The following is a 22637-nucleotide window of genomic DNA, read 5'->3' on the forward strand; positions in this document are numbered from 1 at the left end:
CGGAAGTGCTCAAGTTAGTGGTATCACCCCAACCCTGAGGTCTGCTCTAGCTCTTCGGAGACAAAGTGTGAGTAAATATATTTAATATAACAATAGTATTAAAATAACAGTTATTACATATATAAAGTTTGCAGTTCCCTAGCCCACCCTTCTATAATGGTTTGCATAGCTCCGTTTCCTATGACACCCCAGAATGGAGTCACCAGGAACTGGCAGAGATGAGTCTTCTCAAGGAGAGTCAGGGGGCAGGACGAAGGGGCGAACGCAGGCTGTCGGGGAAGGGCTGACACGGAGCGGTGTCTTGGGAGTACGCAGTGGCCCCGGATGGGGAAGGACTGGACGAGGGATAATTTCCCCACCTCCAGGGTATGAAGGCAAGCAAGTGTGGACACTCTGGTTCCTGCAGGAAGGCACCTGGCTGGGGAGAGCTAGAGACAGCAGTAGCAGGGAAACACACTGGTCCTTTGACCTCCTTTCTGTCCAAGAAGCAGAGGGAAGGAATTCAATGCTCTTCCAGTCCTCCACTATGTCCCCCCAGCATCCCAGCCCAAAGCGTGCTGAGAGGAGGGGCTGTAGCCAAGTTCCGGATCTTCTCTAGATGCCAGGAAAGAAGAGGGAAGATGGGTTGGGAGAGAGAAGAAGCTGACTCCCAAGCAGCTGGGGAAGGGAAGAGGGAAGGCTGTAGGATGTGGTAGAAAGCGGGTACCAACTCACCCAGTCACAGAGGTGTGGTGGGGTCACTCAGGGCTCGGGCATGACTCTGAGGGAAGAGAAACTGCGGTGAATTTAAAGGATAAGAAACAACCTCTTATATAGAGAGGTTATATAACCATTCTCTCTCTCCCAAGCCTGTCAATTAGTTCACCCCTCTTTCCTCCCCAGCGTTCCTGAATTCTGCTGATATAATCCAAGTCCAGGCTGTTGGAATTCTCCCCTTTCTATCACTCCCGCCCTCCACTCCTTATTAAAGATTCACTTCTGACCTTGAGCCCTCTCAACCAGGCCTGGGGAAGAGGAGAAAGGCAGACTGGACAATACATCCATCCAACCTGTAGCCTTGCTGGGAGCACAGGCTCACTGGTCCCCCTGCCCCTCATGGGTTGAATGATCAGAAGAGCCCACCCAGAAAGTGTGCGAAGAGACTACCCCGTTCTCAGCCCTATTGCAAGGACCTACCTGTCGGGATAGCCCTAAGATCCCTCCACTGGCCAAGATGGGAGTGCTGCTCCCAGGGTGTGGGCGTTGCAGGCTGGGGCTGTTTCTTGGTCCTGGGGACACATCTCCAGAAGAGGCAAGTGTTTCTGGGGCTGGAGGGGAAGCTAGGGTGAGAGCAGGGTATAGAACCCCTCTAGATTACCTTAAGTAACCAAGCTGCTCCATCAGGGAAGAAAAAGCTCCAGAGCAACAGGAAGCTGTAAGTCACCATAGCAATCCAGTTGCAAGAGAACCCCCCTACCAAGAGGCAGGAAACTGTCAGCAGCATCATTAGAGCAACCAGAGAGGAAGCGACAGGAAACTAGAAGGATTGCCGTGGTGAACCAGGAGGGTACAACAGGAAGCTGAAGCAGTTTCCATAGAAACCCAAGGAGAGCTAGAGAGAGAGAGGTACAGAGGAAGTGCTTCTTAGCAACAGGCTGCTGTAAGCATTACCCTAGCAACCAGATGGAAGGCTCTTTTAGCAATGGGGAAGCTGTACATAGTTGTCATGGCAGCTGGGCCCCTTGGCTAGAGAAAGGAATTGCTCCGCAGCAAGCAGCCTGAACTTCACCATGATGACCCAGCTGTTGGGAGCCACCCCTTGAGAGGTGCCTCACCCAGGGAAATTTGCTTGACGTCCAGATCCCAGGCCTCCTCCTCGACGCGGGCAGGCAGGGAACAGGCTCCCGGGGAAAGACCGGGAAGGGAGGGGCCGGCATGCTCAAAAGATGACACGGCCACCGAGGCCCGGGTGCGGGCGGCTGCAGAGAGTGGGGGGTGGAGGGGTGGGGTGCTGGCGTGGGAAAGCCCTCCTGGCTCCCTGAAATGGCCCTCAGCTCATAGAGGGCCTCCCAGTCAGTCCCAAAGTTTCTGGGAAGACATATCCACTCATGACCTTTCCTCATTTTCCACCATGCCTCCTCACTGCGCTTTCGCTCTCAAGGTCTTGACTGCTGGAGGCCACCCCCGCCCCCCAGCACTCTGGCCCTCACCTCTTCCAGTGAGCAGGGCACTCAGCGTCCGCTCCCCAAGGGCCTTGATGTCCAGGAAGGGTTTATTCCCAATGCCCATGGAGACCATCTGCTGCACTCGGAGCTCTAGGGAACAGAGACCCTGTTACCAACCTCTTTGCTCCTTCCCAACTCTCATTCCTCCCTCTCATTCCTCTGGTATCTCTTGTCACTCTTCCTGTTGACTGTTATGACATGGATGGTGATAGTGGTCCTCGACTTTCCCCTCAGACATCTGTCTCTTCTCTCCTATATGCTGCATCCTGCCCACTTGTCATTCCGGCTTCCCAGCTTCTCTTCTAATACCTTCTTCCCTTTATCTTGAGCATTAAGAGCAAAACTCACGTTTTTACATACCTTTACAGTTTATCAAGTGCTTCCATATATATCACCTTATTTAATCCTTCCTATCATACCGAGATGTAGATGTTACTTTCCATTTTTCAGATGAGTGGAATGAGGTTCAGAGAATTAAAAACAAAAACTAGCAAAAGACCCCCCAAAACAAAACAAACAAACTAGTCCTGGTAACACAGCAATTAAGTTCTGGAAGGCAGGTCCGGTGAGCAAGCTCTCACTCTCTTTTGCCCAGCCATTTGCACTTGCCTCCCTGAAATTTGCTAGTTTCCTCTTTCCTTTTGGTGCACCTTAGATTAAGTTCTATGTCAGCAATCTCTCTCATGTCAGATCTTCAGTCTTCTCATACGTCATTCTCCATCCTACATCCTCTTTCCCCTGGGCACTCTCCACACTCTCCAGCTAACCTGCCATAACCTTGATCCCAAGCACACCCTCTCCCGGCTCTGCCTGGTACCCTTGTTGTGGGCCGCCTGTCTCCACAGCAGCTGGGCAATAGAACTTGTCCACTTGAGTTTGATCTCTGGTGAGCCTGCTTGCAGAGTGTACGCCTCTCGTGCACGCCGCCGCCGAAACCACAGCTCAAAGCAGAGCCCACTGTCCCCGATGTTTTCTGTTAGCCCCATGTCAGCAGTCTGAGAAAAAGCGGAGGAGAGTGGGTGAAGACGGAGTGCATTCTGGCTAGATGGTACCACGTGGAAAAGCACTACACTTAGCCTGGCATCTGGTAGATGCTTAGTAAATGTTTGCTCAACACCTACCATGCGCCAAGTGCTCTGCATTTAGTCTTCATAACAAGCACGATTTACAGAAGGGGGGGTGCCCAGACACACAAAGCAACTTGTCCAAGGGCTTATCATAGCTTATTGGAGAGAGAGTTCAAACTCATGGCTATGTTATTCCAAACTGAGGCTTTTTTCTCTATACTGGACTCTGCTGGAACTAGTGTAGGGGGACAAAGTCAGAAACTATTAAGAGTCATGCCATAACGCCTGATCTGGGACTAGGCCGCTATTGATGTTTATCTGGATATCAAGGCTGTTTCCCTAAAGCAAGGCCTCCCTCCTCTTGGGTTCTTCAGTTCCGTCAAGTTAAGCTATATTTATAGTGTCCTTTCTCTTCCTCCCCCAGGGACCATCCCTAACTCAGAAAGCATGTGTGTTCTTAATGGGAAAGGTCCTCCCCGCTTCTGGTTTGGAATGCCTCATGAATCTCCTGCATGAATAAGGAGAACCCCATGGAGTAGACCAACGACAGGGACTTCTGTCACCTCGACACCCTAACCTGATGTTTGATTACAGGCCAAAGCCTGTTCTAGATGATACAGATTCTGAACCTGGGTTGGGATTGAATTTCCAGAACATCCTGCGTTCCCAAGAAGAGCATGACTTCCTGTCCCATCCCCATGGTTTCCCACCCCCACCCCACCCCCCAGGCATTGTACCTTAAAGGCCTGCTTATAAACAAAGGTCTCTGACCCCCCCTCAGGGCCCTTGAGCTTGCTGAACAGGAGGAGATGCTCAAAGAGAAAGACGTGGCGAAGGCACTTTTTCCGGCCACAGATGACTGTGAAAGGGTCCCGGTGCAGGAGTTGTCCCTGCTCCTTCAGATCTATCTGGGGAAAGCAAAAGGAAAGGTCATTGGCCCTGGAGCCCTTTGTATATATTATACGGGGAGTAAAAATGGGATTTATAGGGCCAGGGGCCGAATGCACTGGTTCTCAGGCAGAGTCAGGAAATCAGGGAAGCCCTTGGCCTAGAATCCATCCACTGGTCACCATGCACAGCACACCTGGCCCAGCAGCACAGCCCTGCCTCTGAAGATAGAAGGTACATCACACAGTAGGGTTTATAGCCTCCAATGGGTAAGCCTTTGCATGTTGGGGACCAAAGCACCATTTTGCCCCAGGAAGAGAATCAAATCAGCAAAGAACTGAAGGGAAAAGAGGTCTATCCTAGAGGAGGTAGGTTTCCAACCTGTTCTGGAACCTCAGGACTGGAAAGAGACTAAGGAGAGGAGAATAAGGTATATGTTGAATGTTGAGATACAGGATGAAGTGCAGGGTAGATAGAGATAAGAATTAGGAAAGGAATAGGAAAGCACAGGCACATATAGGGTCACAGGATGTCGGGCAGGACATAGCTTCTTTATTTATAGACGAGGAAATTGAGCCCCAGTGAAGTTCAGTGACTAGACCAAAGCTATCCAGCTGGTTAGAAATTACAGCCTGGAGCCCTCTGACCTTGAGTCTAGTTTTCTGGTCACCAGCCCACACTGCTTCTGAGGCTACAAGGCTAGGCAGCCCGAGCTGGAGCGTCTGGAGCCATGGCCTCACCTCGCAGCCACGCACCGCCTCCACAGCCAGCAGGTCTTTGCCGCGGGTCTCTTGTTCCCGGAGCAGTTGCATGGCAGCCCCAAGGGCCTGGCGCTCAGAACTTGGTTCAGGCCCAGCTTCCCTTAGGAGCTCCTCCAGGAGCCGCCCATACCTGGCCAGCTGCTCCAGGGGCTGCTGCAGGGCCCGGGGCAGATGAGGGCCCCCCTCCATTGTGCCCTAGTTTGGGGCGGAAACAGATAGGAATGAGGGGAGGGGCTGGAGCTGTTCGGGTCTGAGCCCTTCGGGGAAGATGCGTGGTACTCCGGATTTTTAGGGGTAGGTCAAGCCCAGATACACCCAAAGGTAAGGCAAAAAACCTTCCCCCAGAAAAAAGGAGGCAGGAGGGCTGCAGGAGATTCAGCTGTCCTCTATATCTTGAAGGAGAGTGGAAGAGGAATACAAGTAATCCCTTATATTCTCTGGCTTTTAACTTTTGAAATCACTTTCACATCTTTTGATGTGAGGCCTTTTGACCCTCAGAGCACTCTCTTAGTTAGCTATAGTGAATACTGCCACCATTTACTGGATGAAGAAACAGCGGCCCAGAGGAATCAAGACTATTGCCCAAAGTCCTCAGGTGGGCGGGATAAGAACCCGGGTTCACCTGGCTCCCAGTCCAGTGCTCGTCCCACCCTCAGCAATTCTGGGAGATTATTGGTAGGTGACGTTCCTGGGTACATCCAGGAAAGCTTTTCTTCCCTGAGAGATTTTGAGGTTGGGTGGATTTTAGGTCTTCCTGGCCCCTCCCCTTCTCATGAGGGTTGGAGAAAAAGTTACCTTGGTTGGGGGGCTGAGGGCAGCCAGACCATTCTCCAGTTTGTGCCGGTGCTTCACGTACTGGGCGTAAAGGCTGAACTGGTCCCCCTGTGCCAGTAGGGAAGCGGTAAGTCATCTCCAGCGAGGCCCTGCAGACAAGCCTCTCCCTTTCCTCCTCGGCATCCTGTAGAGCCCGAAGGAGGGACAGGCCACCAGGGGACACTCAGTCTGCCTGGGGAGTGACAGGCTCCCGTGGAGAGAGTGAAGGCCAGGCGGCACTGGACGTCAGGGACACATGAGCTGAGTGGATCCAGGAGCCCAGCAAACAGCAGTAGGCGCCGGCGTTTGGGGCCACAGGTTCTGGTGGTGGGTGGGGTCGGGGGGCCGATACTGAGGAGGAGGGACAAGCAGATGGGGCTGAGACGTGTGAAGGGAGAAGCCCTGGAAGGAGTTTCAGAGGCTGACTCACATGGCGAAGGAAGCAGGCCCCAATGCGCAGGGGGTGGGTGGCGCAGCCCTGAAGCTCCCGCAGAAAGTGTGTCCGGTGGAAACTGCGGAGCCTCTCCCGGGCACTCAGGGCCGCGGCCCAGGTGCCCCGCAGTTCAGGGGTCAGCTCAGGCCCAGCGGGTGGCACTGGCTCACTCAAGGTGGCCACGTACTCCTGCTCACAGGCAATCAGCTCAGACACCAGACGCTGCTGGGCGCTGCAGGTACAACGAGGAGTGACAGGGGAGGTTGTGGCATGGGAGGAGCACGCCAACAGTATCATATTCTTTTCCTGCAGGCCAGCTGGGCCTGCCTCTCGGGCACCAGCTGGGCTGGGCTCTCACCTGATGCTTCGCTTGCGCTCCATCCGGGGGGTGCCTACTCCCCAGGGCCCTTCTGGGCCCCCGGCCCGGCCCAGCAGCACGTGTTCCCGGGGTGAGCACGTCCTGTCTACCACCTCCGTACTGGTGACCTCCAGGCCTCGGATCAGCACGGTCCTCGGCGGTCTGCCTTCTGCTTCCGGAGCCAGCTCGGGGCCCTCCTCCTCACAGTCCTCCCCACAGGGGGCCAGGGAGCAGTGGGACGGGGCTGCCCGCGGCCCGGGACTGCTGGGGAGCAGCAGGGAACGGAGGCTGGGTGAGGGGCTGTGGGAGCCCCGCTGGGCCCCTCCGCTGCTGGCACTGTCTGCCCGTCGTCGCCGGTGGCCCCGTGGACTCGCCTCCGCTCCCAGCTGTTGCTGAACCCTCTTCTCCAGCTCTTGGCAGCGGGCCCGGCAGCGGCCCCACTCTCGCAGGGCCGCCGGGCTGCCCAGGTCCAGGGCCAGGGCCCGCATCTCCTGGAAGGTGCCGGCGCTGGGCTCCGGGGTGCGCCGCAGGGCCAGGGCTGCCAGCACTGCTTCCCGCCCCGGCCCAGCTCCTGCTAGCCTCGTGGAACCTTCGTCCACCCATTCATGTGCCTACAAGGCCAAAGGGGTGGGGAGTGGCGAGGGGAAGGAGTGAGGTCCTGTGCCCCTCCCACACGCTGCCCGGTGACAGCTCCTGTCCTCCTTCGCTGGTGGCTTCCCAAGGCCCACCACACCCCAGTCCTCTTAGAACACCTCGCCTCACTGTCCCGGCATCACGGCCTAGCGTGTCACTCTGAGCTGGTATGGAGACAGCGGGGCCTAGATGAAAGGATGGCCAATACTTACACAGAATTTACAAGTGGCAGACTCTGTACTAACTACCTGTTACATACTGCTTACATAATCCTCACTCAGCCCTGTAAGGGAGGTGCCACGAGGCACACTCAGGTTTAGTATCCTGTCCCAGGTCATTCATCAAGTAGGCGGCAGAGCCAAGAGTCAAAGCCCAGGAGACGGCCTCCTAAGTCCCTGCTTCTAACAACTGCCCGATCAGCTTCTCCAGGCAGAAGAAAGGCAGTGGTGGGCATAGAAGGAAGAGGCTCAGCACATACCTGCTGGAAGAAGCGCTGTAGCCGCAGAGCCCGGTGGAGGCCACTCTCAACCTGCTCCAGGTGCTGTTCAAAGATATCCAGAACCTTCTGGGAGGCAGGGTCCTCCTCCAGGGCCAGGGCCTCCCTCGCCTGAGCCAGGCGCTCCTGGAGAAGGGAGGCTGCTCTCAGACCTGGCCCTCAGTCCAGTCAGTCTCCCCTTCCCTCCCCGCGTGTTTCCTCTCACCTGCCCCTCTCCCCCTTCTCACCTGAACCTCAGCACTGAAAGCCCGGAATCGTAGCTCTGTCTCCTGCAGGGCAGACAGGGAGTCCCCGGGCACAGCAAAGCTCACCAGCTGCTCCTCCCCCGGGCCCGAGAGCCACTGCAGCACCTGGGGCAGACAGGGTGGGAGAGCGGGGCCATGAGGGAGAAGGGGCCGTGCAGTGGAAAGGAAAGCTGAGATCCAGCTCTGACCCCACCGCCCCACCCTGTAGAACCTTGGGGGAAACCATTTCATCTCAGCTGTAAAGTGGAAATGATAACAGGGAATGGTGCTAGTTTCCACAAGGGTCAAGTAAAGTGAGTAAGCCATCTTTGTAAAGCACCAGTTGAAGGGGAGGCTGGGCTGGAGGAAGCACTGAGAGACGCATACTAGGGTTCCAGGGCTATGCCTCCGGGTGAAATAGATAAAATTGGTGTGAGCCAGAGGCACGAGGGCCAGGAGAAATTTCACATTCATAGAGCCTAGTGACAGGGACCAGGCTTGGAGATACAACCCAGGCGTGTGTGTGTGTGTGTGTGTGTGTGTGTGTGTGTGTGTGTGTGTGTGTGTGTGTGTGTGTGTGTGTGTGTGTGTGTGTGTGTAGCTCCAGTTGCCTATTATGGGGCTCTAGGTACTCTCGTGTTGGTTCTGGGATATCTGACCAAAAAGGGATGGTAATTCTTCCCTCTGAAGACAGGTTGGAATCTGGGGCGAGACAGCCTGAGGACGGGAAGTTTGAGAATGTTCCCAATAACCCGTGCCAACAATAAACACTTTTACAGTCCTTTGCTGAAATCATTTAATCACCCGAACACCCTTGTGAGGTAAGCCTTACTATCACCCCCATTCTGCAGATGAGGACTTGGGAACTCAGAGATGCTTCCAGACTTGTCCAATATCTCACTCCTAGCAGAGAAGAACTCAAGCTGAACACTTTAGTCTCCAAATCCTGTGTGCTAATAGTTTTTACACAGGAGGAAAACAGCTAATAAGCAAACAAACAAACAGTAGGAGATACAAACCTTTGGATGCTGGGATGGAGGAAGCTAAATAATATGCAGAAATCTCAGGAACAGAGAGCCCTGCCCCCACCCTCCTTTAACACTGACCCTGAGATGACCTTTCCCCTAAGGCCACATGCAGGTCCATGAGGTGTTCACTCACCACACTTAGGAGGTATGGAGGAGCAATCAGATTTCAGTGCCCCTGCTACCCCACAAGGTAGGGTGGAGAGCAAATCCCTATGGGGTTCTTAACCCCAGGAGAAAAGAATCAAGGCTCAGAGAAGCCAGCTTTATTCCTGAATCTTTCCCACAAAGAGGCCTTGGTTTCCAAGGTCTTTAGCAGTTTCCATTGTCCTCTCCTTCCAAGGTGGAGGGAGGTGGGACCTTTCCATCCTCAGGTTTGGGGATGACATTGCATAACAGGTGGAGGGAGCTGGTATCAATAGACATTTGTTGCTTTTAAGCTAAGGAGGTAGGCACTCAGAGTCAATCGGCTCTTCCCAGAATCCCCTAGGGCACCTAAGCATCTCTCACAATCTCTAAGGATCCTTGATCAAACATCAACAGTGGGAGGGCGAGATCTGGCTTCTCTTCTTTGCGGGTGCTGAGATGCTATCTCCCTCTTGTTGAATCTCACACTGACCATGATCAACTTCCAGGGGAGACGAGGAGAGAGGGAGGGCCGTTCGACCAAGCCAGGTTAGGAGAACACCATCAACTGTAAGTATCAGTGGGAAAGGGTGCTGGAGGCCAGGCCCCCAGGTGGAGTTAAGAAGCATGGGGGAGGAGGTCCTGGCTCACCTGCTGAAGTCGGTGCAAGCGTTGCCGCTGCTCCTGCTGTTGCACATGTAGGTTGGAAAGGCGCACGAGCTGGTGAATGGCTTCGTCCACCTCCTGATACAGTGTAGCTGGGCCTGGGCCCTCCAGCCTGGGTAGGGAGGGGGGCAGAATGAACCACTGCCTTTGTCAAGCCTCCCCAGCAACCCCATCCCATCCTTGCATCCCAGCGTGAGGGGTGGCACAGCATCCTGGGTCAGAGTATGGGCCTGGATCTGAATCCTTACTCTTCCATTTACTGACCAACCTTGGCCAAGACATTAAACATTTCTAATCCTCCAAGTCCCCATTGATAATCATAACTAGCACCTAGGGATGTTGTGAGAGTTATGAGATAAGTGGTGAAGCATATCTTGTCCAGATACATGCTTAGTAAGAATTATCTGGCAGCTAAGGTGAATTGGCAGCCCTCTGCTGTGTCTCCATCCTCCATGTCCACCTGCACCCACACACCCATCCCTCGTACTTGCTGCTGTGGGTGGAGCGCAGCCTCATCAGGATGGCTCCCCCATCCCTCTGCAGCTCCGTCAGCCGGGGATCTGCCAGTACCTTCTGTAGGGGCTCAGGCATTCCTGCCGCCTCCTGAGGGGCGGGGAGAAGTTGACAGTTGGGGTTCCACCAGGAGGTCCTCAGCTCAGCCCAGACCCATCCCCACCTCATCCCCTTTTGTCCCATCTCATTTCCTACCTCTCCCTCTGGCTCTGCTGCTCTCTCTAGCTCCTCAATGGCTCGCCGTACAGAGCCCAGCACACCTCGGCACAGGCGGCACAACCTTTCCACTTCCTGAGACAAACACACAGGAATGGAGTCCAGGGACAGAGTTCAGGATAAGGGGCCTAAGCCCTAGGGTGGAGGAGGGGCAACCCCAGAGACTTTTATGGGGGCAATGCTGGGTTCAGTTCCTGACTTTGTCGCTTACTAATTGTATGACCTTAAGCAGGTCCAGAAACCTTCCTGAACATCAGTTTCCTCAACTGTAAAGTCATGATAAGACACACTGGATTTAAAGGTTTAAAGAGATGATGCTAGGTAAGCAGCTCTCATGGGCCTGGCACATTTTACAGCTTAGTAAACATGAATCTCCTTTCCCTCATCTGCACTGGCCCTTGACCCTAAAAAACCCTCTTCTCTGCCTCTTCAGATGCACTTCCCCTTTGATCCACAGCTTAGAGACCATGTTACAGACCCCCTTTAGTACTTGGCTCAGATCATGCTCATACCTCTTTTCTTGAATACTCACAGAATTTAGATTCATAGAATCAGAGGTTATGTCACAATTGCTGGACTGTGAGGGCAATGATCTTGAGGCTGGAATGCTGGTGCAGGGAGCAGGTACAGAAAGGCACCATCTCCGGAAGTAAGGTACATTAGCTTGCTCAAGGTCACATGGAACTAGAACCAGCCTCTCTGACTCTCCGCTCTTTCTAGAACCCCAGTGATACTATTTTGCACTCTTCTCCAGTTGTTTCTGACTTATCATCCACCAAAAATGATATGCTGTTTAATGTCATATTAAGAATCGCAAAAAGAGAAAATTACAGGCCAATATCACTGATAAACATAGATGCAAAAACACTCAACAAAATACCAGCAAACCAAATCCAACAGTACATTAAAAGAATCATACAGCATGATCAAATGGAATTTATTCCAGATATGCAAGGATGGTTCAACATCTGCAAACTGATCAACGTGATACACCATGTTAACAAAATGTAGGATAAAAATCACGCGATCATCTTGATAGATGTGGAGAAAACTTTTCACAATATTCAGCATCCACTTATGATAAAAACTCTCAACAAGGTGGGTAAAGAGGGAACATACCTCAACATAGTAAAGGTCACTTACGACAAACCCACAGCTAACATTATACTCAATGATGAAAAGCTGAAAGCATTTCCTTTAAGATCAGGAATAAGACAAGGATGCCCACTCTCGCCACTTTGATTCAACATAGTTTTGGAAGGCCTAGCCACAGCAATCAGAGAAGAAAAAGAAATAAAAGGCATCCAAATTGAAAAGGAAGAAGTAAAATGGTTACTGTTTGCAGATGATATGATACTATACATAAAAAATCCTAGAGACACCACCAAAAAACTACTAGATCTCACCAATGAATTCAGTAAAGTTGCAGGATACAAAGTCAATATATAGAAATCTGTTGCGTTTTTATACACTAATACTGGACTATCAGAAAGAGAAATTAAGAAAACAATTCCATTTACAATTGCATCAAAAAGAATAAAATACCTAGGAATAAACGTAACTAAGGAGGTAAAAGACCTGTACTTGGAAAACTATAACACAGTGATGAAAGAAATTGAAGATGACACAAACAGATGGAAAGATATACCGTGCTCATGGATTGGAAGAATTATTATTGTTAAAATGTCCATACTACCCAAGACAATTACAGATTCAAGGCAATCCCTATCAAAATATCAATGGCATTTTTCACAGAACTAGAACAAATCTAAAATTTGTATGGAAATACAAAAGACCCTGAATAGCCAAAACAATCTTGACAAAGAACAAAGTCAAGGGAGGTATCATGCTCCCTGATTTCAAACTATACTACAAAGCTACAGTAATCAAAACAGTATGATACTGGCACAAAAACAGACACATAGATCAGTGGAACAGAATAGGGAACCCAGAAATGAATCCACACACATATGGTCAACTAATCTATGACAAAGGAGGCAAGAATATACAATGGGAAAAGACCACCTCGGCAATAAATGGTATTGGGAATACTGGACAGCTACATGCAAAAGAATCAAACTGGACTACTCTTTCACACCATGCACAAAGATAAATTCTAAATGGATTAAAGACTTGAATGTAAGACCTGAAAGCATAAAACTTCTAGAAGAAAACATAGGCAATACACTGTTTGACATCTGTCTTAGTAATATGTTTTTTGATACTTCTCTTTATGCGAGGGAAACAAAAGCAAAAATAAGCAAATGGGACTACGTATAACTAAAATGCTTTTGCACAGCGAAGGAACCATCAACAAAATGAAAAGACTGCCTACTGAATGGGAAAAGATATTTGCAAATGATATCTCTTATAAGGGGTTAATATCCAAAATATACAAAGAACTCACACAACTCAACATCAAAAAAACAAACAACCCAATTAAAAAATGGGCCAAGGATCTGAATAAACATTTTTCCAAAGAAGACATACAGATGGCCAACAGGCACATGAAAAGATGCTCAGCATTACTAATCATCAGGAAAATGCAAATGAAAACCGCAATGAGATATCACCTCACACCTGTCAGAATAACAAGTGTAGGTGAGGATGTGCGGAAAAGGGAACCCTCATGCACTGTTGGTGGGAATGTAAATTGGTGCAGCCACTATGGACAACAGTATGGATACTCCTCAAAAAATTAAAAATAGAACTACCATACAATCCAGCAATTCCACTCCTGGGTATTTATCCCAAGAAAGTGAAAACACTAATTAGAAAAGATATATGCACCTCTGTGTTAATTGCAGCATTATCTACAATAGCCAAGATACGGAAGCAACTTAAGTTCCCATCAATAGATGAATGGCTAAAGAATATGTGGTATATACATACAATGGAATATTACTCAGCCATAAAAAAGAATGAAATCTTGTCATTTGTGACAACATGGATGGACTAGAGGGTATTATGCTAAGTGAAATAAGTCAGACAGAGAAAGACAAATACTGTATGATTTCACTTATATGTGGAATCTTAAAAACAAGTGAACAAACATAACAAAACAGAAGTAGAGTTATAGATACGGAGAGCAAACGGATGGTTGCCAGAGGGGAGGGGGGTGAGGAGAGGAGAGAAATAGGTAAGGGAGATCAAGGCGTACAAACTTCCAGTTGCAAAATAAATGAGCGACGGGTATAAAATGTACAATGTGGGGAATAGAGTCAATAATTATGTGATATCTTTGTATGGTGACAGATGACAACTAGACATTATGGAGAAATGCATAGAAATATTGAATCACTATGTTGTGTACCAAGAACTAACATAGTGTGGTAGGTCAATTATACCTCAAAAACAAATAAACAAAACAAACTCATAGAAAAAGAGATCAGATTTGTGGTTACCAGAGGCAGGAGATGAGAGGGAGGGGGAATTGGATGAAGATAGTCAAATTTCCAGTTATAAGACAGGTAAGCACTAGGGATGTGATGTACAACATGATAAATATTAATATAATTAACTCTGCTGTATGTTATATATGAAAGTTGTTAAGAGTAAATCCTAAGAGTTCCCATCACAAGGAAAAAATTTTTTTTCCTATTTCTTTAATTTTGTATCTGTAGGAGATGATGGCTGTTCACTAAACTAGTGGTAACCACTTCATGGTTGTATGTAAGTCAAATCATTATGTTGTACACCTCAAACTTGTTCAGTGCTTGTTCAATTATATCTCAAAACTAGAAGGAAAAAGAGAATTTATTTAACATACTCGTCCCATCTCTCCAGTAGCCCAGGCCAGGGCACATGCACAGTCTTTTGCTCATAAATACTTGTTGAATTGAATTTGCTCATAAACACTTGTTGAATTGTGAACCATAAATATTTATTGAACTAAGTGGAAGGGAAACCGCTTTTTCTCAACCCCTTGGTCATATCTCAGATCTGTCCTCTCTCTCCTAGAATGTCCTCTGCTGGGTCACTCCTGGCTCCCAGTGTCCTGAGTGGGGGAGGTGAAGCTTACCTTGTGTGTCTCTACCCAGTGGCTGGGAGAGGGGTCCCTGTGACCTCCCAAGTCCCACTGCAGCTCCTCTGGCTTGGCCACTCTTTTCAGATCACTCTCTGACAGCAACTCAGCACCCTGTAGACATGTGAAGGCAGGGGGTTTCTGGCCTAGGCACCTAGGGATTCAGGGACTGGCCTGGGGCTCCAGCCAGCCTCTTCTTCTCTCTCCACTACTGATGGGGACTAGGTGGGAGTGAGGGGCTCAAACCTGAAATCCATGGAGTTCAGTTGGAGGGTCATCATGAGTGAGAAGCAGCAGCCGCTGAATGAGGGGAGGGTCTCCTGAGTCCTGAAGGCAGAGAAGAATAACCCTAAATTGTGAGCAACGGGGTGGCCTGGAATGACCACTAGGGAAGAGTCAGGACCCAGAAGAAGTACTTGTCTCAAGGGGTTGCTTACCTGAAGTTGACTCAGGACAGGAATGAGTGCTGGAGGCAGTGCGGGTGCCTTGCGAAGGTCCAGCAGGACTGACAGCCCCAGTACCTGTAAGTCAGGCCTGTGGGGGCAGAAGATCCAAGGAGGCTGTGTGTGTGTGTGTGTGTGTGTGTGTGTGTGTGTTAATGTTACTCATCCTCAGGAAAAGTTAGTTCCTGGCGATGGGCAAAGTGTCAAAGTCTCGGACATGTGTCCAAGAGGTAGTGACCTAGCAATTAGGATTCTATATTCGTGTGGCTACTGGGTCATGGGATCAGGGATTAAAAAGTTAGGAATTCTGTGCTCTGGAAGGGTATGACTTCAATGCCAGCACCTAGCATACTGCCTAATAGGCTCTGGTGCTCAAGAAAGAGTTGTTGAATGAGTTAATCAAGGTTCTGATAAACTAGGTTTTGTCTCAGGATACTGAAAGTCAGCAGTGTTGATTTTGAGGATTGATGAAGATATGCTGCAAGTCAGGGGTCGGTAAGGTCAGAGAGCAATGACTTCAAAATCTGAGGGTTGAAGAAGTAGGTATCCTAGAGGTCAATGTCTTGAGGAGAGAGGAGAGCAGGGTCCTCACAACCCAGGAGGTTAGTGTGCAAGCTGCCAGCCTGGGCCTCAGTTACCTGAGCAGTGAGTGGAGGTAATGAAGAGCAGCGCTCAGCACGTCTTGGGAGGGTGGAGGCTCCTCAGGAGGGCACGGTGGGGTAATGGTCAGCAGAGCTCGCCCACTCTGATCCACCCCTCCTGAAGACACAAAATGGTCCCGGCTGGGGGCAGGCCTTGCCTACCTCCCATCCACCCTGCCTCCCTCCCCAGCCCACCCAGGAGGCTTCTCCTTCCTCGACCCCTTTCCCTTCAGCCACTGCTGCCCACTGACCAGTCAGGACGAGACATCCAGACGACATTAAGTCCCAAGCTACACCAGGGTCATCAGAGCTGGAGACTGGAGTGGCCTCTTCCGGGATGCTGTCCCCTTTCACTTCCTGCACAGTCCCTGGGGATGGTGCCAGGGGGTCAGACAGGAGCCCTTCTGGATTGCTGGGCCCTGCAGGCACAGGCAGAGCTATGGGCCTGAAGTGAGGACAGGTCTGGCTACTCTGCTCCCACCCTCACCACCGCTCTTCCTGCAGCCCCGTTCCCTAGGCCGCACCTACCCTGGCCATTGTCCCACTGGCCTCGGTGTCATCTCACCTGCCACGTGCACCAGCCTCGGCCCCTCCTGCTCTCTTTCTCTGGCCCTCTCTTCTACAGGCCCACAGGCTTCTGGGGGCCGAGGCTCTTTTTCGTCTGCTGGTTTGAGCTCCTCTCTCGGCTCAGGGTCTGGCTTCCCCGAGCCTTCATGCTCCTCCTTAACTGGGCCGCACCCTGGAAGCTCGTGTTCACTTGTGGGGGGCAGACTGACAAGGGCTTCCTGGTGGCTGGTCTCTTCCTTGTCCCCAGGGCTCAGTGGGGCACTGTCTCCTCCTCGGTTAAGAGCCCCTCTGCCTGCAGCTCGCTTCTTTCTCCTGTTTCCTTTGCCTGCTCTCCGAGGGGTACCGGGCGGCCCTTCAGCCCCCTGGCCTGCTCCTCCTCCGACCTCCCCTGGCCTCAGGGGGCAAAACTCAGAGGCTTCCCCCAGCGCCTCTGCTGGGGGCTCAGATACTTCCAGGGCTGCTGCCTCAGGGAGAGCCTCAGCCTCGGCTCCCGGGGGAGACCCAGGGGAGGCTCCAGCGCTGCTCCCCTCACCGGGCGGGCGGGCTCCATCCTGGTCCCGAGGCCCCAGGCCCTTCTGGTGCATCCACGCCCGGTGTCTCCGATGCCGGCCCTTCCCCCCAGCACCCTTGCGGGTGGGTACCGTCCGGGTCCTGGAGAGGCCCGAGGAGCCGTCAGCATCCGTGGGGCTCCCCCTCACAGGCAGCGTCACCTCCAGCAGCTCCACGTACTCGCCCTCAGGCCCTTCAGCAGGGGCATTGTGCCCATCCCCGGGACTCCGAGTGCCCAGGGCCTCCTCGGGGAGTGGAGGGCTGGGGAGCCCTGGGGGTCCGGAGGGCACTTCTGGGGGTAGTGTGCTTGGCCGATGTCCAACCATGAGGGCCCCTTTGTGTACAAATCGAGGGCAGATGAGCTCGGCCCAGGGCAGTCGCTGAATCCCAGAGGGTGCGGACAGAAGGCAGGTGCTGAGGCGACCTGTTGGCCTGTCCTTATTGACGCCTTGTAGCCACTCAGGTGTGAACAGGTAAGCACAAGCCTCATTGGGCACAGGCAGTTCCTGCACTCGCCCACCCCCTGGGGCCAAGCACTTGAGTGCCAGGCGGGGCGCTTGGGCTGCTGAGGGCACCACTTGCAGGTAGAAGTCTCCTGGGCGCAGCAGCTGCCAGGGGAGTGCTGCTAGCTGCACCACTACCTGCTCGTGCAGGCAGAGGGGCCAGCCCTCGTGGAAGAAGAGGAAACCGCTGTACTGGGCCTGGGGAGAGAGGTGGCAGGCTGTGCTCAGGCGTCTGCTGATGAAACCAGCAGGAGGGGGCAGTTAGAATGGGGCTGCCCTAGGCAGGAGTGGCCTTATGCCTGGTGGGCTATAACCCCAGGGGAGCCGGAGGAGATATCTTGGGGTGTGCATGTGACAGAGGAAAGGATTGGGACTGATCAGTTTTCTGGTGGTAGGAAGCTTCTCTAGGAAGCTAGTTCCATGAGTGGGAGGGTAAGAACTGAGTCATTATAAAGACATGGTCAGCAGATGCCATTGTCTTGGAGGAGCCGGAGACTCTTAGGAGTTCTTTATATCTGTAGAAGTGACTCTGTTGAGTCATTTCTGGGGGAGTTGGTATCTTGAAAAATTGATATGAGGAGGGAAATGTCTGGAATTGGGTCTGGAGGGTCAGGGTCTTTGGGAGCTGATGTTTCTTAGGGGTCAGTATTTGGGGAAGATGAGTGTCTATGTGTTAGCATGCGAATGGCAAGTGCCTCTGGGGGGATCAGTATCAGGGGAGGCGATGTCTCTGGGTGAGGGGAAATTAGTCAGTCTGACTGGTGTCTCGGGTGAGGCAGTGGCTCTTAGGGGAGATAGAACAGGGATGCATTCACTCACACAGGCTTCCTGCTGGACCTTGGCAAGCAGGTGCTTGGCGGGCACCAGGAAGTCCAGCGTGTACCTCAGCGCATCCTCCCGATAAGTCCTCTCCACCACCTGGAACACTTGGCCCAACAGTGTAGGGGCTGTTGCCTCGAAAGGTGGGTACAGGGCGGCCAAAGTACTCTGCACACAGTCCTCTACTGGTTCAGGCTCCTGGGAGAGACAAGACCAGGCTGCAGATCCCTAGAGATCACCCGAGCATGGCTCCTTGGAGGCTGGCTGTGTCCCCCAGGGGCCCCATCATGTACAGAGTGTGTGCAGAGAGACGACAGGAAACGCTGGCTGAATGAGATGGGAGTGGGGCTGGCCCAGTCGGAGTGCACAGTGTACTCTGAGACCTTGGCTTTGGAGATCTGAGGAGACTTTTTTGTGAAGGACTTTGATTAGGGCTGCGCCTAGTTCTTGTAAATTGCAAGGATTGCATAGGCCCTCCTCAGGAAGAGATGGGCCCCTGGGCCATCAGGGAAGTCACTGATGGCTGAGAGCTCTGGAGGGTGGAGCCCTTTTACACAGCCCTCCTGCCAGTCCCTCTTCTCAGGGCCTCCCACAGAGACCCCCATCTTAAGTAGAGATGCCACCACCCATGAACAATCATATGCTAGAGATGATCGTTGGGTGGGAAGAAGGAGGACTGAAGGGCTATCTGTCTTGAGTCTTTCGAGCACCCCTCATCCTCTCCCAGAGTGGCTCTAAAGCAATCACCCATTCCCGGAGCATGTGGGATTGGGTTACAAAGACTTGGGTGGGGAGAGTTGAAAGAGGAAAAAGTCACAAAGGGAACTTGTAGGGACGGGAGGAGGAGGCCTTGCTGGTATGTATTGGAGCTGAAATATTTTCTGATTCCTGTAGGGCCTCTCCACCAACCTCCACCGGGAGCCACTATCTCAAAAGTCTCAGCCCTGCTTCCTCCAGACTCGTGTCCCTAAGTGAATCAGCTGGATATCTTTCTCCATCTCATACCCTAAACAGCCACCCCTCAGGCTATTCCTCTGCAAACCTATTTGTCTTTCAAGGTGGCTGTGAAATTCCTTTTATCAGATTTCTTTGCTGTAAAGGGGCAAGGGGGATGCTCGCTGAAGTGTTTATCTAGTTCTCTACTCCCCATTGCAACCCGCCCCCACCCCATCCCCCGCCTTCGCCCTGAGGACAATACTGCATATTTCACTTTAAGTCCTCTCAGCCTGAGCGTTGCCTGCCTGTCCCGACCGTCTGAGAAGCGAGGCAGCCACTCCGGAGGCCGACAGTCAGTGCGTCAGCATAGAGACCCGGCCCCAAGGTGTGTGGGCGAGCAGACAGACCCCCCAGTGTTCCGGGGACCCGGCCAGCGCCGGGAGCGTGGGTGGGGGGAGGGTGGAGATGGGCGGGGGGGAGGCAGAGTGGGCCGTCCGCTCCGAGGCCTGCAAGGGGGAGCTAGAGTTGGAGCTGCGAGGCAGCTGCAACCCATTAGGGGCGGTGAGCTCATGGCTGAGTGAGAGTCCCAGCCACAGGAAACGGCAGCGGCAGGAGGGGAGGAGGGGTCTGGGGTGGGAGGGGGCGGGCAGGAGCTCAGAGACCGGCCTCCAGCCGGCCCGGACCAAAGAGGAGACCAGAGAGACTGAGTCAGCTCTCCCTGGCCCAGTTCCTCTTTCTTCTTGTTCCAGCCTCCCTGCCAGGGGGTGCCCTTCCTTCTGTAGAGGAGCAGCCCCGGTGGTGCTCCTCCCCCTCCTCCACCCTGCGGTGAGCGCCCCCTGGCAGGGCCTCTCCCCCTCCTCCGTTCCCTGCGGTGAGCGCCCCCTTGGCCGTGCCCCCCCACCCCACCCATCCCTCCCGCAGTGGGCGCTCTCCCTGGCAGTGCGCACACCTGCAATTACTCTTCAGAGAGTACTTTTGGAGCGAGAGTTCACAGGATAGTGTCCACTCCTGTTGGCATGGACGTCCCTTAATAGCGCCCTCCTGCTTCCTGTGCCCTGAGTTGCTGCTGCCAGGGTCCCCAACCCGCGGCAGGGAGCTTGTGCCAGTGTCCCCTCCCTTCTGCAGCGGGAATGCTCTGGGACAGTGTCTCTGTTCCCTGCAGCGTGAGCTCGGGGGCACTCCTCTCCCCCCGCACCGCATCTCGTGTCGCCTCTGGCAGCGTCACGCCCCCGGGCACTGTGAGCCCCCTCCCCACTCTGTCCACCACTCTGAGGCAGCCTCTCTTTCTCCGCGGGAATTTCCCTTTTTGGCCAGGTCCCTGGCCCCAGCCCAGCCACAGCTGTGGCCGGTCCCCCAGGGCCGGATGGGTGGGCCCGGCTCACCGGGCTGGGGACTGGGGTGGAAAATGGTGGTGCCAGGCAGGTCAGTTCTCATGACCCGAGCCCGGGCCCCTGCCAGGGCCGCTGCAGCCCAATCCCGCAGGGGTCTCCCGCGGGTAAGGAGCTGGGACCGGGAGGGGGAGGGAGGATCCTGCAAAGGAAGGCACAGGTCGGGACAGAGGAGGGCGACGGGAGGTGTGTGGATTAGAGGGAGAGAGCTAAGGGAGGTTGGGGGAAGGGGCGGAGAAGAGGATGAAGAAAGGAGTGAGGGCAATACCCAGTGGGGACAGAGCCAGACAGCGGGGCAGACAGACAGATCAAAGAAAAGAAGGGGGGATGGGAGGGAGGAGAGTCCCAGGAGCGCTCAAGAGTTCCAAGCAGGAGCAAGAGGCACCCAGCTAGGGGCTGGCGATCCACAGCGGGCTGCGGGAAGGCGGAGGGGACACCGGGTTGCGACGCGGGACTCACCATGGCTCGGCTCGGGGCCGCGTCCGACGCTCGGGCGGGCGGGCGGGGCCGGGCGCGCCGCCGCCTCCCTCCCGCCGCTCGCGTCTCGCCGGGTCTGGCTAGGGGACAGCTCCGGCCGCGGTGGCGGCTCGGCCAGCTCGGGCTCCCAGGCCGCGGGGCCCCACCAGGGAGGGTCGAGACGGCCGCCCCTCCCCGCCCCGCCCTTCAGTGCCCGCCTCCGCCTCCGCGTCTGACCCCCAGCCGGGACTCCCTCTCCCGCGCCTTGCCTCTGGCCGCTCCCCCTACGCCCCCACCCGATCTGCCCAGCTCTCCCGCAACCCTCTTCTTCCTTCTCCCCGCCCTCCAGCCGGTGGCCCCGACCCTGACCCTCGGAGGCCCGTCCCGCCGAGGACGCCCCTCTTTTCCCGCCACCGCCTAGCTCCCTACGGGATCAGTTTAGTCTCCGCAAGGGACAGTCCAGAGGCTGGGGCGTGCGTGAAATCCGTGGGGTCCCCAGCCTAGGACTGGAGTCGTTTGATGGCCGGAAGCCTCCTGACTCTAACTCGCCTGGGAACCTCTTCACCCCTCCATTGCCAGACTTCGGCAGCACCTGGGGCTCAGAAGAGACCTCCCCCCAAAACCCCTGCCCGCTTCCCGTGGAGCCGAGGGCAGGAAAATCGGGGGATTCCTCCCACTCTCCAGGGCCTTGCCCGCCTTCCTCCTTCCCCTCCCATCTCCTCGGGCCTCGAGCCTTCGGGCTCCGACAATGGGCTCCTCTGTGCGGCCTGGGGAGGGCGGAGGCGTGGGGGAATTAGGGAGCGGTGAAGGCCTGGGGAGGGGGGTGGGTGTCGAGGCTGAATGCGCGCAGGGTCCCGGGATCAGGATCCTCCTGCAGGGGCGTGCGCTTCGGCGGACGTTTTCTGAGTTCTTTCCTCGCTGCCCCTTCCCCTCCGCATCCCCTATCTCTCCCTGAGCTAGCGGAGGGAAGGCACCAGACCCCCGTTCAGCCCCACGATCCTGTACTGGATACCAGACCCTTCCTTCTTATGGGGTGGCGAAAGAGAGTCTCCCAGGGCCGCTAGGGCTCTTGGCAGCGGGGATGGCTGTCTGACGCAGTAGACAAAGGGGGTAGGCTAGTTAAGAAAGTTCTATTCTCACCCATCCTCCACCGCGTCTGGATGGGAAAGGAAGCCCTGGCGAGGGTCCCCCAGGAGGGCTGGGGGAGGCTTAGGCATAGCAGGGAGACGCCTTGCCCCTCCTCTGAGCAGGCACCGGGAAGCCCTGCAGGGGTGGCGGGCGTGGGGAGGGGCGCTTCTAAAGGGTGGGCATTTGAGAAGATAGGAAAGCCAAATAGACCCCAGAGACGGACGTGAAGGCAAGTACCACTGCGACTGGGGGGTGGCGTTTGGAAAACGTCCTGCCCGTGGATGCAGCTCCTACGAAACCAGGAGGCCGGAGCCTCAGGGAAGTCTTTGGCACAGAGGCGGGCGGAGGGGGAAGGGCGGGGGGGCGCGGCGTCGCCTAGGTGATGGGCTCTTCTCTCACCTCCTCAGAACGCTAATCTCCGTCCTTTCTCCACTCCTCCGGGTCTGGAAAAGAGGAGAGAGAAAATGTTCATCTTTCTTGGAGGCAAGAAGATCCCTCTGCCCATAGCATCAAAACAAACAAACAAACAAACAAACAAAAAAAACACCCAAACATAATCTAGGGCATCAAACCTCAGTGACCATCTTCCCAGCAGAGTTAGAGGCAGGGAGCTGGAGCTCTTTTCCATCAATGGGTTATGGGCCCTCTAGTCACCCAGACTCTCCAGCTTCCTTATAATTAGTGCCGAGAACTGGGAGAGTGAGATTTTGCTACCCCCTGGTGTCCACTCTGTAAATGCTGCCCAGTGGTTGGTTACAGA

General features: G+C 53.9%; 1 protein-coding gene across 4 annotated transcripts; it reads right to left on the reverse strand.

The window, feature by feature from the left end:
• Positions 1 to 66: 66 nt before the first annotated feature.
• On the reverse strand, positions 67 to 20859 carry ARHGEF40 (Rho guanine nucleotide exchange factor 40). 4 transcript variants are annotated; one of them, XM_068548248.1, is made up of 24 exons: positions 20753 to 20859; positions 17970 to 18167; positions 16097 to 17348; positions 15783 to 15950; positions 15529 to 15649; positions 14885 to 14981; positions 14694 to 14774; positions 14445 to 14561; positions 10403 to 10498; positions 10182 to 10297; positions 9680 to 9806; positions 7881 to 8003; positions 7636 to 7779; positions 6525 to 7135; positions 6164 to 6398; positions 5716 to 5802; positions 4900 to 5115; positions 4009 to 4179; positions 3022 to 3199; positions 2190 to 2294; positions 1815 to 1958; positions 1177 to 1307; positions 715 to 760; positions 67 to 594 (listed from the first exon to the last, which is right to left on the reverse strand). In XM_068548248.1, the coding sequence occupies exons 1-23, from the start codon at positions 20753 to 20755 to the stop codon at positions 719 to 721; spliced, it is 4563 nt and encodes a 1520-aa protein (XP_068404349.1). In that variant the 5' UTR covers positions 20756 to 20859; the 3' UTR covers positions 67 to 594; positions 715 to 718. The 4 variants fall into 4 exon arrangements, with proteins under 4 accessions (XP_068404349.1, XP_068404360.1, XP_068404369.1 ...); XM_068548259.1 differs by having other exon boundaries at positions 15783 to 15899; positions 20753 to 20857; XM_068548268.1 differs by lacking the exon at positions 1815 to 1958 and having other exon boundaries at positions 20753 to 20857.
• Positions 20860 to 22637: the final 1778 nt, after the last annotated feature.

Source organism: Eschrichtius robustus, chromosome 1 (genome assembly GCF_028021215.1).
Source record: "Eschrichtius robustus isolate mEscRob2 chromosome 1, mEscRob2.pri, whole genome shotgun sequence".
NCBI lineage: Eukaryota > Metazoa > Chordata > Mammalia > Artiodactyla > Eschrichtiidae > Eschrichtius > Eschrichtius robustus.

What these genes read in the sequence shown, in the direction of transcription:
- ARHGEF40 (XM_068548248.1), bottom strand. An exon ending in CAGCAGAGCCAGAGGGAGAG is followed by an intron (nt 10,298 to 10,402) that starts GTAGGAAATGAG and finishes CCCGCCCCTCAG; the next exon opens with GAGGCGGCAGGAATGCCTGA. An exon ending in GGGCCTGCTTCCTTCGCCAT is followed by an intron (nt 5,803 to 6,163) that starts GTGAGTCAGCCT and finishes CTACTGGCACAG; the next exon opens with GGGGACCAGTTCAGCCTTTA.